Below are 18,826 nucleotides of genomic sequence, written 5' to 3' on the forward strand. Positions count from 1 at the left end.
AACCATATGGCCTCTTTAGAAGCCTCTGTGGCTGAAATATATTCAGCCTCAGTAGTACTCAATGCTACAATTTTCTGCAGTCGTGAACACCAAGAGACAGCACCACCAGCAATAGCAAACACATAGCCACTAGTGGACTTCCTCGTATCCAAGTCACCTGCTATATCTGCATCACAATAGCCCTGCAACTTCAGGTCACTTTTGCCATAGCATATACACCTAGATTGTGTACCTGACAAGTATCTCAGAATGCATTTCACAGCTTCCCAATGTGCTTTGCCGGGATTGGACATGTATCTACTAACAACTCCCACCGCATGGGCAATGTCAAGACGAGTGGCAACCATAGCATACATAAGAGAACCACAAGCTAATGCATAAGGGATTCCCTTCATAGCATTCACTGCCACGTCATCCTTTGGGCAATCGGCTTTGCTAAGTTTTGTGTGTGGAGGTAAAGGTACTCCAAGTGACTTAGCTTCAGCCATGTTAAACCTGTCAAGTGCTTTAGCAATGTACTTTTCTTGAGATAAGAAGAGCAATTTCAGCTTTCTATCTATCTCTCTTGATTCTCATGCCCAAGATGTGCTCAGCATCACCTAAATCCTTCATTGAAAAAGCTGAATTCAGCTGACGTTTAAGAGCATCAATGGTAGACTTATGCTTCCCAGCAATCAACATATCATCTACATATAGCACAAGGATTATAGGACTTCCATCATTATCCTTCTTTGTATACAAACAATGGTCTGAATGGCTGCGTTTAAAGCCTTGAGACAGCATAAAAGTATCAAACTTTTTGTACCACTGACGTGATGACTGCCTCAAACCATACGGTGCCCTTCTTAGTTTGCATACAAGTTCCTTTCTATCAGGAACTACAAAACCCTCAGGTTGCTTCATGTAGATATCTTCATCAATGTCACCATGAAGAAAAGCTGTTTTTACATCCATTTGATTCAATTCTAAGTCAAGCACTGCAGCGAGAGCAAAAAGGACACGCAATGTCGTAAGCTTTACAACAGGAGAAAAGATCTCCTGAAAGTCGATCCCCTCTTTCTGTGCATACCCTTTGGCAACTAACCTTGCTTTATACTTGGGCTTTCCATCAACACATTTGACCTGGTAAACCCATTTGTTAGGAAGAGCCTTTCTTCCTTTAGGCAATGGCACAAGATCCCAAGTATTGTTTGCATGCAAAGATTTCATTTCCTCTTGCATCGCAAGCTCCCACTTACTGCTTAACTCACATGATTTTGCCTCTTTATATGTAAGAGGCTCTCTCTCATCTGTCAACATAACATGATGCAAAGAGGGGTCAAAGCGCTGTATCAACCTTCTGACACGAGTAGACCTGCGAACCCAATGATCTACATTCTCAGGCACAGGTTCTACATCAAGAGGCAACTCATTTTTAGCATGCTCATGCTGCTGAAAATCATTTTCAGCCATGACAGGTGGCTGTCCATCCTCATTTGGAGCATCTAAATCATGTCCTACCTCTTCAGGCTCAAGGTTAACCGGCTGATTATCAATTTCAGCTTGCGGTAATGCATCCTGAGGCTCTTTTTCAACATCAATAGGTGGCAAGAGAGGCTGAAATTTGACCGATTTCTTGTCAATTTCATAAGATGTAGCATTTTTCAACAATTCAGCCTCATTGAACACTACATCTCGGCTGCGTACAACCCTCTTAAACTGAGGCAACCATATCCTGTAGCCCATTTCACCCTCTTCCCCATAACCTAGGAAGAGTCCTTGGATGGACTTGGCATCTAGCTTTGTCCTCAAGTCATTACGAACATGGACAAAAGCCTCGCAGCCAAACACTCTCAAATGATCATAAGAGGCAGGTTTGCCAGACCAAACCTCCTCTAGAATGTCATTTTTTAGCGTACTGTTAGGAGAGCGATTGCATACATGAACTGCAGTTTTCAAAGCCTCTCCCCAAAACCCATGAGGGAGATTAGCCGTGGACAACATGCAACGCACTCTCACATAAAGTACGGTTATACCTCTCAGCCACACCATTAGAAGATGGATTATAAAGGGTTGTCAACTCCCTTTTAATCCCATATTCTTCGCAATAACGCTGAAATTCAGCAAACGTGTACTCCCCCCCATTGTCAGATCTCAGACATTTAAGCTTACTACCCTTTTGCGTGGTCACAAAAGCATGAAACCTCTTAAATGCATTAAATGTCTCACTCTTATTCTTTAACAAATATTCCCAGCCTTTCCTAGTGCAATCATCAATGAATGTAACAAAGTATAATGCACCACCAAAAGACTTAACAGGCATTGAACATACATCGGAGTGAATTAAATCAAGAGCATTAGCTTTGCGCGAGACACCAGAATAATAAGAAGACTTCTTTTGTTTACCATACAAACAGTCATTACAAAAATCTGACTTGGTGCCCTTTACATCAACCCTCTTCAAAGAGGAGAGCACATCAAGTCCCTTCTGGCTCATATGGCCAAGTCTTTTGTGCCACAACTCCAAATGAGAAGCAACTTCAACCACTACAAGAAACTTGCCAGGCAAAGCTTTGCCATGTAAATGGTACAATGTACCACTCTTGCATCCCTTGACAATGAGCATTGATCCCTTAAGCAACTTCCATGAACCCCCAGCAAAAATGGTTGTATAACCCTGTGCATCCATCTGGCCAACAGACAATAGACTCTTCTTGATGACTGGTACATACCTTACATTTTTAAGCATAAACTCTTGGCCATTGTTTAATGCCAAGCGCACAGTGTCCATTCCTTCAATGTCACAAGCATGGTTATCCCCAAGGTAAACCTTGCCATACTTGCCTGCATGATAAGAAGCAAAACACTCCACAGATGGAGTCACATGAAATGAGGCACCCGAGTCTACTATCCAAGACTCTGTAAGGCCATCATTTGCACTTAGCAATGCATCAATGACATCTCTACGTGAGATAAGCATGTCTTCTGCATTTGCTTCAACAAAATCTAAGGCGCATGAAGCTGCAACCAAGATCTCCTCACTGTCGGATAACTCTGTGATAACCACACTAGAGGATACATTGACGGTCTCCGAACCCTTGGAGGAGGTACCTGCTGATTTTTCCCCTTTCTTATCCTCTGTCTTCTTCTTCTCCTGTGATTCCTTCTTTCTTTCCTGCTCTTTCTTGAAATACCTGCAATCTGGCTTCTTATGGCCTTTTCTGCCACACTGGTAACAAGTCACATCCTTATCCCTAGACTTGCTTTTGCTCCTGTTTTGAGTCCTGGTACCTGTATTTTGCTTCTGACTTCTGCCTCTCGCATTGTAAGTAGAACTGCCACCTTCCCCACCACTAGACTTACGTCTAATTTCCTCATTTAAGATGGAGCCTCACACTCCATCATATGTGAGGTTGAGGCTATTACTCAAAGAAACCAAAAGCGTTTCCCAAGAGTCTGGCAAAGTCATCAACAAAAATATGGCTTTCAACTTGTCATCAAAAGGTTGAAGCCCAGTATCCTGTAGCTGACTCATAACACTGGTGAAAGCACTTAAGTGCTCAGAAGCCGACTTGGCTTCGTCAAGCATCATGTTCACCAGTTTGCACATCAAATGCACCTTATTCACAGGGGTGGCATTCTCATAAGTGGCCTTAAACTTATGCCAAATTGCATGTGCATTGTCCAAGCCCTTCATGTCCACCAGAATATCATCGGTCACAGCCATTTTGATGTAGGCCTTTGCCCTCTTGTTGAGCTTGGCCCAATCCTCATCCGGCATATACTCAGGCTTTACAGCCAAAAGGGCGTCCTCACAATCCTTGAGGAACAAAATCCCCTGCATCCTGTCCTGCCATAGGTCGAAACCTGTACCGTCAAATCGCTTGATTTCCATCAAGCTCTTGGCATCAAACGACAAGGAAGTAGAGGCCATTTTTTGGGGAAAACTCAATAAGTGAGTTTTAGGTTTTCCGACTTTTATTATAAGTGACCTTTAAAAAATGTGTCCAGGTTCAATATGAACTTGGACAAAGTATAAAAATGTACAAAAAGGGGTTATTTAGGCCTTTAACCCAACAGGAAGCATGACTCTAAACAAAGATGAAGCATTGAAGGAGCCACAGAAGACTTTGTGTCGCTTTCGGCGCGGCCCAAAGAAGCAAGCGTTGCGGACCTTTATGAAGTTCAAGTATTGCACGACCCACACATCAGAGTGGGCCGGCGAAGAGTCCCTTCTAGGATTCTGGATGCTATTGGCGATCTCCCTCGACGCCATACAGATCGGTACCACTACCTCACTTGAAAAAGAGGGGATGTCACGTGGCACATCCAGCCCTATGTGTCCGTGGACAAGCTACAGCATAACACGGTTCAGTCAGTCCACTCGGTCTAGATTAGAAGTGATCTGGCACTTTTGTGAGTCTATTCGTAGACCGTGCATGCCCAGTCACTTAGTGTAGATGCATATCCTCTGGTTGCACACAGCATGATCATCAGTATTCCCATCAGAATCCATCAGATTCCATCAGGGGAATTTTCCAGTGCATTTAGCCTATTTTCCCTATTTTTTACATTTTTCACTTATTATTTTTAAGTGACTTTCCAACAAAAGTAGGTAGGGCAATTTTGCTAAGTTAATATATAAACCCAAGTTAGCACTCAATGGCAGAAGAGGCAGCAGGAGCTCCCCGCTCAACAGGCATCTTCTCAGCAAGAACTCAGCAAGATCCCCTTCATCACCTAGCGTTTTCAACAAGCAGTTCATCGCCAGCGTCTTCCACAGTCTAGCGTTTTCCAAATCGCCCTCCAAGCTGCACAACCACTTGCGTTTTCAGCTTTGGTTGGACCATAACAACTCCATACTCCTAGCGTTTTGGAGTGCCATCACAGCTGTAGATAAACAGCGTTTTCAGCCCAAACAAAGAAGACCCACATCAGCGTTTTTGGTAGCAAAAACGCAGCCCTAGTACCTGCAGATACTCAGTGTTTTCAGCATTCAAAAACGCAGCCATTCAGCGTTTTTCCAGCAGGCCCAACAGCGTCTTTTTCAACCTAAAAACGCAGCCCAAAACAGCGTTTTTCAGCCACTCAAAACAGCCCCAATTTAGCAGATTTCCAGCAGATAGAAGACCGCAGATTTCAGTCCTAAAATTGTCGTCGTCGTCATCAACATAGTCCCAGGTTGCATCAGTCCATTGCATCATCATTGTACCACTTTGCGCAATCAATAAGTAGATCACTCTCGCCGACGAGAGTGGGACCTTCGGAGGAGGGTTTTACGTCTCTGGTGTCGTATCTCTCTTCTCTCTATCTCTCGGTCTCGTACACTTGCACGCACAGTGTCCATTCACTTTGTTGTGATCATAGCACTTTCCATTAAGAACGGAAGGCTCTCCCTTCCATAAGAACTAAAAGGAACCTTGAGCACAGTTCGGAGCACTCATCTTGAGCAAAGCGCAAACAATCATTCCGCTGCACCTAACACAAAGTTACCCGGAACGCGAAACAGGAACAGGGACAAGATCCTCGCGGAACGGGGGAACGACGAGGGGTTCAGAACTGGAACGGCGCGGAATGGGAGGCATAGAAACACCCAAATAATGCAATTTTAAGCTTTGTGTGATTGAATATAAGTAGTATCAGAGTCCTTTGACTCACACAAAAAACACTTGATTTGAAGACCATTCAACCTTACTATGGCAAACATGTGTCCTGTAGACTTGAGAGCTTTAGAGAGAGAGAGAGAGAGAGAGAGAGAGAGAGAGAGAGAGTTGGGAGAGGGAGAGAGCTTTTAGCCTTGTAGAGTCTAGACTTGAAAACTTGAAAGAGGCTTGTCACATGCACATCTAACCCTATGTGTACATGGACAAGCTACTTCATGACAAGGGTTCAGTTTAGTTCAGTTCAGTTAGCCTAGCTTAGGAATTGTTCCAACACTTTTGTGAATTTGTTCGCAGACCGTGCATGCCCAGGCACTTAGAGTAGATGCATATCCTCTGGTTGCACACAGTATGATCATCAGATTACCATCAGAACCCATCAGGAGCATTTTTAAGTGCATAGACCTATTTTCCCTATATTAGCCATTTTTCACTTATTATTTTCAAGTGACTTTTGTTGGGAAACTGGGTAGGGCAAATTGCCTAAGCAAGTATATAAGAAACCCTAGCGCTAGCACTTTGTGGCAGAAGAGACAGCAGGGACCAGACATACGGCAGTGCATTTTCTCAGGAAGACCCCCTAGCATAATCACCTAGCGTTTTCAGCCATCACCAGGAACCAGCGTTTTCATGCAATTGCAATCAGCCCAACGTTTTGCAACTTGCACATTAACCTGGCAATAGCAGAGCACAGCAATTCACCTAGCGTTTTTACATCAGGGCAACAAGAGGCCTAGCGTTTTTGGATCAGCAGAGCCACATAGCATTTTGCAGATTCTCCGCGACAAGACCATCATTAGCATCAGCGTTTTCGGTTTTCAACAATTAGCAACCGTACCGCAAGTCCTAAACCTCGCGGATCTCACCTTCCCGCATCAGATCCCCGCCACACGGTCAAATCCACCGTAGTTTGCAGATTCAGCCCGAAAAACGCAGATTTCAGCATCTGCTTTTCAGTGCGTCGTCGTCGCATCGTCGTCATCGTCGTCGCCGTAGTCATCGACATAAAAGTCAAAATTCAGCAGATAAAGATCTGCAGATTTCAGCCATTAGCGTTTTCAGATTTCAGCCCGTCTCGTCGTCGTCGACATTGTCGGCAAGTCCATTGCATTGTAGAGATTTATGCAATCAATAGTAGACCGCTCTCGCCATAGAGAGTGGGGCCTTCGGAGGAGGGTTTGACAACATTCTGGTGTCGTATTCTTCTCTCTCTATCTCTCAGTCTCAATACCTTCATTCACAGTGTTTCACTTTGTTTGTGGTCATTTGCACTCTCGCGCTAAAGGAACGGAAGGCTCTCCCTTCCGTAAGTAAAAGGAACCTTGAGCACAGTTCGGAGCACTCATCTTGAGCAAAGTTCAACATTCACTTCCGCTGCACCTTACCAGGCTAGAGCTTGAGAGTCGAGACTCCACAGGGTAGAGCTTGAGTTTTGGCCCTTGAAAGCTTGTGTGCATTGTGAAGGTAAGGGGTGGGGGGAAGGGGCATTTAATATGGTTTTGAGATGCATGTAGTGTTGCTAGCCTTGTCAAGGAGGCTTTGAAGGTAGTTTGGGCGAGCGTTTTGAAAGACCTAGTAAAGGTTGGCCTCCTATGATGACCTCGAATGACAACAACAACAAATGGCTATGGAAAGTGAATCGACCAGCACCCGGTTAACATCCTATGCATGAGTGAAATTCTCAAGGAATCCGTCAATTTATTTGGCCCGAGAATGTGAAGCCACGAGCTCGCTAGAGAACAGAAGCAAAGGCAAGCTTGACGAGGACGGCAAGTCACTTAGTTGTCTCGGCACAGTTGGATTCCTCAAGGGAGATAAAGACGCTTTGTTTGGCTTGGGAATGAAAAGCCAAAGGCAAAAGCAGGAACTCACAACGGGACAAAGTGTAACAAACTTGGACACTCCAAGTCAAGAATCAACCGCGACAGCACCAAATAACCACTTCCAAACAATTCACAGATCACAATAGATTTGCACTGGCCCGGCGGAGTTCCGTGCCTAGAGATATTGGCCCCAAAGACTGGCGCCCCTTTCGGTATTTCTTTTTGTATTAATCAATCATCAAAGTACAAGAGAGCGGTTAGGGTTTCACTCTCAAACTCTACGTCCAGATGCTCTGAGAAGTGAGGCCCTCACCACTAATTTAAAGGTTACAAGGGATGCCCAAAAGCAGAGCCCCAAAAGCTTTTAAAATCAAAAGCATCAGTTCTCTCTCTCTCTTAGAGAGTCTTTTCTTTTTTTTTTAATGAAAAAAAAAAAGCAAAAGCAAAATTTGCGTCGCTCATCATTTTCCAAAAATAATAATAATAATCCGCCTCCGCGATTTCCGGAATTTAGGGTTTTTGGCAAAAATTAGGGTTTGCAAGAATTTTAGGGTTTCTGGCAGAAATTAGGGTTTCTGCTGTCCGCCACGTCATCACTTTGTGACATACCCCCCTCTTGAAAGCATTGTAATCGACCGCGATTACGCCTGCAAAACCGACAAAAGCCATAAACCGTCTTAGCAGACACTGACTGTTAGTACCTACGTACTAGGAACGCACATCTAGCACATGTACAAAATCGACAGTCACATCACACGACATCCCAAGACATCACCAGACATCACAGGACATCACATGACATTCAACATTCATTCGGATCTTAGACCATGATTTATCGGCAATGTAGCTAGCAATCACATCTAGGTCCAATTGGGACCTCATCGATGTCCGATTGACTAACCCCTATTGCAACCATGTCTATTCGAGATCAATCAGACCAAAATGCTGCAGTCATTTCGGCTATCAGTTCCTGCACTCACAAGAAGTCAAGAACAAATCAGTATCATAATCAAGAATTCCATTTCATAAAGTCATCCAGCAGAATACTGTCAGCTCTCAGTATCCCTGAAGCTCAAAGAGACATCAATGACTTTAGTATCAAAATCGAGGTATCTGTTGACAAGGGAGCGGAGTCACTCCCCTCTTGTGCATCCCACTGCACCAGATCTTCGGCCAAGCTGAGTTCTGGGTTCCGTTTGGAGTAGACTATGCTAAACCAAAACATCGAGGTAAAGTTTCACAATCCGAGGAGTATCTGCTAGGTCCTCCTCCTCCATCCACTTCGCATCAAATGCAGGAAAGTTCTTGAACTTAACCAAGAACCGCCTTCGGACTTTACCTTTCTTCGTATCATTATGTGCCAAAATCTGTTCAGGAACAAGGATCTCCTCGTTTTCTTCCACTTCGGGTTGCTCATCAGGCTCCCCATCATCAGGCACATCACCTTTAAAAGGTTTCAAGAGATTCACATGAAATGCATTGTGAATCCTCCAAGTATCTGGCAGTTTCAGTCGGAAGGAGACTTCATTTATCTTTTCAGTAATCTGGAAAGGTCCGTAGTATCACATACTAAGCTTTGGAAAAAGCCTCTCCTTTCCCTTTTTCTTTCTTAGGCGTGCCTTCTCAAAAGTAAGAGCACCCAATCATCCTCCTTCAGTTTCCAGTCGCGACGATGGCGATCCGCTGCCTTTTTCTGTCGTTCTTGAGACTTCTGTAAAGTCTCGCGAACCTTGGCAAAAGCCGTATCCAAATCTCGCGAATATTCATCCGCTTCAAATTTCTAATCTTTCGTGCTCAGGAAGGATGGAACCTTCGCAGCAGTTTCAACAATCTCTCATGGCGTCTTCCCCGTCGAAGAGTGTATCGTGTTATTGTAGGCAAATTCCACCAAAGGTAAATATCTTTCCCATTGAGTCTTCTGATCTGAGATATAAGACTTCAATAAATCTAGAACCATTGAATTGGCAATCTCGGATTGCCCATCAGTCTGCGGGTGGAACGATGACGAGCACTGCAACCACGTGCCAATGTTCTCCCAAATTGCCTTCCAAAACAAACTCGTAAATCTGGGGTCTATGTCGGAGAGAATCGTCTCAGACGTGCCATGTAATCGGAAAATCATCATGATCATTCTGTATTCTCGGGAGATCAAAAAAAATGAAATCCATTTCAATATTTTTCCAGGGGCGGGTGGGTATGGGTAAAGGCTTTAACAATCCCTATGCCTTATGCCTGTCAAACTTGACTTTCCGGCATACCAAGCAACTGCGCACAAACTCTTCCACATCCTTCTTCAGTCTCCGCCAAAAGAAATCTCTCTCTACCCCTTTCATGGTGGTAGCAATGCCGCGGTGACCCGTAAAAGGTGGACAGTGGCAATCAGTCATAACCTTTTCCCTCAACGGCTGTGTAACGCACAACATAGTCTTTTTCATGAAGTAGCCTTCCCGAAGGGAGTATCCCGCTACTGTCTCCCCATCTCGTATCCGTGTGAAAATATCTGCAAAATCTGTATCTGCGGCATACTGATCGACCATATCCTCGAAGCTCCTATGATGTATCGCGGAAATAGCCAGAACCAACGATTTTCGAGACAAAGCATCTGCCACCACATTCTTCTGTCCCTGCACATGGACAATCTGGAAGTGGAACTGTGACAAGATGTTCACCCACCGCATCTGCTTTTCCGAAAGCTGCTTCTGTGACAAGTAGCGCAAACTCTGATGGTCTGTAAAGACAGTAAAATCCGCTCCGAGTAGGTAATGCCGCCACTGAGTAAGAGCGTGGATAACCGCCAAAAGCTCTTTCCCATAAATCTGTGTTGTCATCTCCGGCCTAGAGAACAAACGGCTCTCGTAAGCTATGACATGGCCTTCTTGCAGCAAGACCGCACCCAGACTACGACCACAAGCATCACAATATACTTCAAATGACTTCTGCAATTCCGGCAAAGTCAAAATAGATCTCGTAGTCAATTTCTCTTTCAATGTCCGAAAGGCAATCACCTCTGTGGGACCCCACGAAAAAGGTACTCCTTTCTGTGTCAAGGTATGCAAAGGGGAAGCAACCTCTGCAAACTTTCGTATGAACCGCCTGTAGTACGAACACAGTCCCAAGAAGCTTCTAACTTCATGGACATTCCTCAAATCAGGCCAATCACGGATAGTCTCTATCTTGGCCGGGTCCATTCGCACTCCTACTGCTGACACAATGTGTCCCAAAAAGTGTATCTCTAGTAGGAAAAATTCACTTTTCTTTGCATTAATCACTAGCGTGTGATCTCGTAATGCCTAAAAGACTTGAAGCAGATGATCTCTGTGTTCTGCCTCATTCTTGGAGAAAACAATGATGTCGTCAAAGAAAGTGCCAACAAATAGTCTGTACTCTCGAAAAATCCTGTCCATCATCCGGTTAAATGTCGCAGGAGCATTGGTTAAGCCAAAAGGCATCACCAAAAACTCAAATAACCCAAAAGTCGTCCGAAAAGCTGTCTTGTAGACATCTCCTGGGGCTATCCTGATCTGATGATATCCACTCTTCAAGTCAATCCTGCTAAAGCACGAGGATCCCTGTAACCTGTCGAGTATATCATCGATCCTAGGAATCGGAAATCTGTTCTTGATGGTGATTTCGTTGAGAGTGCTATAATCGATGCACATTCTCCAAGATCCGTCTTTCTTCAAAACCAACAACACTGGAGAGCAATACGGTGAAGTACTAGGCTGGACAAGACCCTTTTCCAAGAGGTCTTTCACTGAGTTCATAATCTTTTCATTCTGTACTCGGCTCACACGATAAGGTGGCCGATTCGGTGGCGTGCTTCCAGATATCAGATCAATGGTATGATCTTCAAGCCCTCTCAAAAGCAATCGGCATGAGCGTGGAGAAAAAACAATCTTGGCGTTCTTTTCTTCAGGTCAAAACATATTCAACCTTTATCCATCGTTCAGTTCTCCCAAAAGAATGAGTAAGAAAACTGAAGTTCATCAAGTACAATCTCTAAGCCCTTCATTTATCAAAGTCGCTTTCTCGGCCTGGTAGTCAACCACGGCGTAGTTCTTGTGGTACCAAGGGATCCCGAGTAGAACGTTACTCACGTGCCCTGAACACCCCTGTCATTGCAAACGAAGTTTGCCAATGCTCGGTGTAATGGCAACATCCCATCCGGGTGCCAGTCGAACTACCTCTGCCTGTGGCGTCAGTCTGTCGGGCATAGTTCCAAATCGAGCCGCCAATTCCAAGTGAAAAGAAGTTGGCCTTGGCTCCTTCAAAAGAGCTTCCTGATCCTTTGCTTTGCCCCGAAAGCGGCAAAGTTTGTACTTTCATTCATTAGATTCGGTGCAGGTCCCACGCCATGTGGTACCAGTTCTGCTTTTCTATCTGCCTTTTCTGCCACATTCCTCAGCTGCTCTCGAACTCTCAGACCTGTCGTCGTCTTTATCATTCTGTTCTTTCTGTGCCTTATCAGGGCACTTTGCGGAAATATGTCCATGTTCCCCGCATCCAAAGCACTTCCCCTCTCTGATGAAGCAAGCTCTCTCCTCAGGAGTAAGCTTGGGTCGTGCATCCTTTTTTTTTCTCTGGGTTGCTCTTTTTCATTCTACTTTCATTCCCAAAAGTCTGTTCGGCTCGTTGTGTCATGGCCTCATCTGTGGGGTAGGTTAGACTGCCAGAGTGAATGGCAAAGCCCCGCTTCGCATGACTCATCAACTCCTGAATAGAAGCCGACTTCTGTTCCAAGCAGTGATCTCGGATCTCTGTAGGTAGACCCAAGGTAAACCGCTCAATCTGTTCTCTGAACGAGATCTTCTTGAATGAAGAGGCGGGTAGAAAAGAGCTCCAGAATCTTTCACAATAAGAATTCTCTGTATCGCTCTTGGTCATCCGGAGATGGTTCCAAGCAGCTCGTATATCTCGCTCAAACTCTTGAGTCAACCAAGAAGAAATAAAAAGCCTCTTGAATTTCAGCCATGGAACTGGCACAGTCTTGCTTAATAGAAGCGTGGACCACCAAGTACGAGCATTCCCCTTAAAGTAAGAGGCAGCTCTCCGAATCTTGGAGTGCTCTGAATAGCGTCCTCCCGCGAAAGCGATGTCAAACTGCTGTATAAAAGACAAAACCTTCGAAGCATCTGAGTATCCTGAAAAGTATCAAACTTGATCGAGTGGCCACCTTCCTTAAACTCTCGGACTTTCTTGCTTTTATCTTCGAGAAAGTCATACTGGTCGGCTTTGTAAAAATTCTTCTTGTTCGCATAAAACTTTCCGTCATCGGAATCTGAGTTGTCTGTAGACGAGTCCTCAGTAGAACTGTGAGTCTCTAGGCGAGATGTAGCCTTCTTTGCCTTTCTCTTGCCCTTTCCAAAGCGTTGCTTCTTGCTTCGCTTTTTACCTTTTTTCTTTCTTCTTCGCTCTAATCCGAGGAGCTAGAAGAACTGTCAGAAGAAGAAGAAGAAGAACTGGGTACTCCTTCAAATCGAACACGCTTCTTCCGTTTCTTTGCTTTGTCGAATGTCGACTGACGACCCAAATATCCCGGGAAGTCAGTACCTTTGTTCTGCTTTTTGCCGTGCTTTTTGCCTTTCTTTTGCACGTCGAAAAGCTGAGCAATCCGTGCATCAACCACGTTCTCCAGTTCCTTCTCTGTATATTTCTTGGAGGCAGAAGGTTTCTTGAGAGCGGGTTTCGGGAGTGGTGTTGTGGTTCTCTGCCACTCCATCTGTACCTCTTTCAAAGAGGTCTGGTTCATATATTTTGCCATCTTCGGGTCCTTGGCAAAATTGAGCATAATCTTTGTTGCATCACCAATCAATTGACGACGCTCCATCTCTCTTTGCTCCGCCTGAGTAGGCCGAGGCGGGCCATACTCTCTGTCTGAATCTTCGTTGTGATCCCAGCCCGCATCTCCAGATGCAGAGGGAGTCGACTGATCATTGCCTGAAGCCATAGGTGCCGCGGAAAAAAAAATTTCGGGGATCGGATTTCCCGTAAAAGAGAAATCGGCCGTGCTCTGATACCACTGTAACAAACTTGGACACTCCAAGTCAAGAATCAACCGCGACAGCACCAAATAACCACTTCCAAACAATTCACAGATCACAATAGATTTGCACTGGCCCGGCGGAGTTCCGTGCCTAGAGATATTGGCCCCAAAGACTGGCGCCCCTTTCGGTATTTCTTTTTGTATTAATCAATCATCAAAGTACAAGAGAGCGGTTAGGGTTTCACTCTCAGACTCTGCGTCCAGATGCTTTGAGAAGTGAGGCCCTCACCACTAATTTAAAGGTTACAAGGGATGCCCAAAAGCAAAGCCCCAAAAGCTTTTAAAATCAAAAGCATCAGTTCTCTCTCTCTCTTAGAGAATCTTTTCTTTTTTTTTTTATGGAAAAAAAAAAAGCAAAAGCAAAATTCGCGTCGCTCATCATTTTCCAAAAAAAATAATAATAATAATAAAAATAATAATCCGCCTCCGCGATTTCCGGAATTTAGGGTTTTTGGCAAAAATTAGGGTTTGCAGGAATTTTAGGGTTTCTGGCAGAAATTAGGGTTTCTGATGTCCGCCACGTCATCACTTTGTGACACAAAGGCAAATGCAAGCTTGACAAAGAAGATCGGCATGGCACACCTGGTGGCGGCCCAATGATCTATACGACGAGAGTTGAACTCAAGACCTGTTATTCAAGAGGGAAATGGCATAACCAATCTACCATACTTGGGTGATAGAAAGGTTATACCGTTTTCCTCTTCTTCTCGTGTGTGTGTGTGTGTGTGTGTGTGTGTGTGTGTGAATAAAGAGAGAGAGAGAGAGAGAGAGAAGAGGAAGAAGAATCTAGAAGTTTTTACATCGCACGAACAATCCATAGCCCCAAGGGCACTTATTTACTTCCCATAGAAAGTTTCCCAACTAAACCCAAATAAATTATGTCAAATACACGAAATGAATAACTCAATAAATATGTTACAAATTGGCATGGCTTTAACACCCCCTTTGCAACTCATAGTGGGCCGAAGGTGATGAAATAGTCGAAGCAGATGCGACCATGGACACCCTGGCAATGGCCACCTATTGGATACACCTCAAAGAAGGCAATTGTCGACCATCTGTCAAACAATCTTCACTTATGTCTACACATGTTGATAAATCAAGGCTTGTGGACACCTCCCAAACCAAGACTCCACTTTCACGATCAGTGAATACATCTTGTTGCCTTTATCTTTGAGAAGTCAACAAATCCTGCTCCCAGCAATCCAACAGCAAGAACCATGAATCCACCATCAGCTCGTGAACACAGATTCTCAAGCTTTTTTGCAGCCTTGTAGCAAAGATTTCCAACATGTCGCCAGGTTGCCAAGCCAGTTGTCTATTCCAAGAATCACCAACGCATAGTTCTCAAGGAACTTGCTTAGAGCAGTAGGCCACCCTCTCTGTTTATCACATGCTGGAACTAGAAAAACCATGTAAGAGAGGTTATGCTTTATGGCTATGAGAGAGAACCACCCTTTGTCCCCCTCACGCCATCAAGAATTCCATCAGCAACGGGTTCAATCATCTCGTACACGAAACATGTCACCATATCAAGAATAAGACATGGCTCGAGGATGACTCAAATCAAATCTATCACCGGAGCACAGTCAAAGTAAATACTGCTTCCTGCTATCACGTCTTTCTCTGATCCAAACACCATCATTAGAATTTAGTTGTCCAAATACTCCTCTACTCACAACCGGCTGCTTCTCCTCCAATCTGCACATAGAAAAGCACTCTCATAGGCTCCTTTGTATGATGCAACAATCGCCACGCCAGATGAACGCCATGTGGACCACCAACATAGCCGCTACCACCCAGATGTCCATCTTCCCACACCTTTGCATGAGAGATCATGACGAAAAACTGGAAAACAGCTAAACTGAGCACCCCTCCTACTTGCTAATGACTTGGAATTAACTTATACACAAGTCCCCACTCAACAGCACATCCATGCACCTGTCACCCATGCATAGTAACATCCTACACACAACGCCTATGTACATTTTGTACATGCATGTCATATGTACATGTAAGGCTTCCAAAAACACGAAAAAGCATCCACTAAAGTCCTTGGGTTGACCCGCCTCATTTCTCAAAGGGATGTCACAACGTCTCTATTTGTTGTGCTAATCGTCAAATCTAATCAGACACCCTTCAGTTTCCTTTATAAAGAGAGACTTGTTTATAAAAAGACGCTTGTTTTGGGCTCAATTCCAACACACATGGGCAACCTGTTGTTATCTGCATCAAAGGGTAGTCTCATAAAGGAGCCCATTGGAGACGTGTGTTGGAGAGGCTTGGCAATAAAATGTTCGTATGACTAGTCATTTTGTAGCGCACAACCTGCCAGGGAGTCTAGGATCATGTCTTGATGCCTCCACATTCTGCCGCTCTAACAATAGCCTCTTCAGCTCAAAATGAATATTATGTATCCTCTCAGCACAAAATAACCTTTATTGGATGCATATTTGTAGATCATAGATGGATGGAATCCTAAGCTAACAACTGAATTTACAGCCTATAAAAAAAAAAAGAACCCTTATTTGCATGGTTCTTGTGCAAAATGACAACCTTGAAAGCCACAAGATCACACAAGGAAAATATGAAAATGCGGCACCTGAAACATTCCAAGTTCTCTGTTGTAATCAGACTCCGGCAATGTCAGAAAAACAGTGATGTGAACCTTGTGGGAGACTGAAACGGGTCTCGCGCGCTCGGAATGACTCCCCAGTTTGCCTCCTGGAGGATGCAAAAAGACAACCGCAGCTGGCTGGGGTAGTGTATAATCAAAATGTAGTGGCTCTTTAATATTCACTGGATCCTCCACAATCTTGCTCAAAAATACATAGTCCAGAAGCAATGTTGGAAATAAGAGCATGCTCAGCAAAATACAGACATATAATGCAGCAAAACACCCCCAACCAGCTCGTTTTAAGACCATGCTTCCACTTTCTGTAACTTTTGGTGGCACATTGGTAATCATAGCAACTTTTTGATTCAATACTTCTGTTGCCCTCTCTTTAGCTTGCCAGGTCTCGCGAACTCTGTTGGAAGCAAATGAATTACACCAGTCATAGAACATTGCAACCATTGAGAATGCTTGCACAATGAGGCGAACCTGAAAACCAATGGCCTCAACTGCCAGTCCAACAGGCCACAAAAGAAGACTATCAAGCTGTCCTTGTTCACGACCTCCATTTCTGGGTGCATCTTCCAGCTCTCTACTAAGGCCTACTTTGCTATTTGGAATGGTAGCACCATTGCTGGAGAAAATGACAGCCTCAGAATCATCATGAAGATTACTCCTTTCTGTGTCAAAACTCCTATCATCAGCTTTATCGAGCTCAATACCAGAAGACCAAGGGCCTCCCTTCTCTTGCTCAAAGAAAACTGATTGATAGGACCTTGCCTTATAGACATCACTAGATGAGATGCTACTGGGTTGTAAGTCATCTGATAACTTCCTACCTCTCAAGTTCTTTACATCCATGATGTCTTTAAATTTTTTCCCCAATGTATCATCGTCGACATCGCCTGCATCATCAAATGTCCTTTGATTTGAATTGCACAAAGTGCGTTCTCTATCTTGCCACAAATTAGAGTGGCAAGTCAGATCTTCACCATCTTGGATTGCTTCAAGCTCCTGATTTAGTAGTGATTGCTCTGGCTGGTGCTCTTGTGAAGACGCTTTTTGAAGAACCTGTTTCGAACGCTTTTGTCTCAAAGCATAACCATAACTCTCATCTGCAATAAGCATTATAGATGTTCAGAAAACCAACCTTTTTGCAGTCAGTTCGTCCCATTCTCTGTTAATTTTTAATATTGACGATTATGGGCAAACAGCTTGCCTAAAAAGAAAATTTCTCCTTACCTGATGTAGCCCAAGATTCTTTTTCGATGGTCAATACCTCACCCACATTCAATGGCTGTGCGGCAGAAGCCAGTTCAACCGTAGAAGAACTACAAGACTCACTCCACAGCTGCTGATATCCTCCTTCACGTAAAGCTCTAGCTGATGGCTTGCGCATGCCATCACTGCTATGCTGCACTTTTCTCTTAAAAATTTTCCTTCTTTTCTTCAAAGGAGGCAGTCCAACAGGTAGACCCGGGAATCGATTCTGCGTTCGAGCACGTTGATGCAAACGGACACAGACCACTGCGAGTTGAACGGCAAGAAGAGTGGCAGAAGGCTCGAGGATGCCGTGAAATCCAGGGCTATCACCAGCAGAATGGAAGTCGTCCTCGCTATCAGAGCTTCTCTCCAGGCTGCCGTCACTGTTCTCCATGTTTCGCAACATCTCTGCCGGATAGCCTTCACATAGCTCCGTCAGAGAGCGGAATCGATCCTGCTCCGAGACGCACATTGGCTCAATTCAGACGAGGTGGCGAACGAGAATTAAACGGGATGCTATGGCGCAAGGCTTTAGTGCTCAATTTTCATTGTTAGACAAGTGTCCTCAAAGCGGCTCAAAAGTTGTGAATGAATAGAAATCATGGTTTTTTAAATGTTATTTTTTAAGGTTGCATTCATCTTTTTGGATTAAAAAACGTATTCATAGGAGTTTAATCTCATTATGTAAGGTATTGATAAAAGGTCCTTTCATTTGAGAATTTCATAAAGATTTATTTTATTAATTTGTTTTATTATTTTTTATGTTTATTAAATTTATCTTTTTTATTAAAAATGTAATAAAATATTTTTTTGTTTTTATTTTTATTTTATTGTCTTAATTTTATCTCTTTCTCATTTTTATTTTGTTTCAAAATGTTAATGTGCAATGTGTACCTTTCACATTATTTAAGTGGAGTCCTTCATAATATATAAACCATTTGTGATTATATATTACAATTTTATATCAAAACACGACAAAAATTTCATGTGATTGTACGCACGTATTTAAACTTACTGTCCCTCATCTCCCCTTTACCTAGCAGGCCTTCGTGCCTACTCACCTTGTTTTGGTCGATTGAAAACAAGGTGTGGTGGCTTATGGTGGTGTTTAGATAATTGCATCAACATCATCGATGTCACAGATGATTCATAGTAGGATCTTAGCTTGTATAGAAAGCATAACATATAGAAAAAGAGCATGGTAGTCATGGTAGAGCCACACGTGCAAGTTGGCTCTGTGTGTGTGTGTGTGTGTGTGTGTGTGTGCGTGTGTGTGTGTGTGTGTGTGCGCGTGCACACTCTATGCATGTGTGTTATATATTCTAAGGTAGGGGGACCAATAGAATAGCGGTCCGCAATTCTAGTTATAGTATGTGTTATACGCAACGTTCATCTCAGCTTTAGCCAGTGTGGTGAGTTGGCTAACATGTCAACCTAACGACGT

At 43.9% G+C, this 18,826-nt stretch overlaps 1 protein-coding gene across 1 annotated transcript in view; it reads right to left on the reverse strand.

Annotated features, from left to right (window-relative positions):
- LOC147460707 (uncharacterized) overlaps positions 1-17,869 on the reverse strand; it is a 66,870-nt gene extending 49,001 nt beyond the window's left edge. Inside the window, exons 1-2 of the mRNA XM_086508423.1 lie at positions 17,362-17,869; positions 16,108-17,234 (exon numbers count right to left, since the gene is read on the reverse strand). Coding sequence (XP_086364549.1) covers positions 16,108-17,234; positions 17,362-17,854 — 1,620 coding nt within the window. The 5' untranslated portion in view covers positions 17,855-17,869. The remainder of the gene's footprint in view (positions 1-16,107; positions 17,235-17,361) is intronic.
- Between the last annotated feature and the right edge of the window lie 957 nt (positions 17,870-18,826).

Source organism: Adiantum capillus-veneris, chromosome 3 (genome assembly GCF_014529385.1).
Source record: "Adiantum capillus-veneris isolate H3 chromosome 3, ASM1452938v2, whole genome shotgun sequence".
Taxonomy (NCBI): Eukaryota; Viridiplantae; Streptophyta; class Polypodiopsida; order Polypodiales; family Pteridaceae; genus Adiantum; species Adiantum capillus-veneris.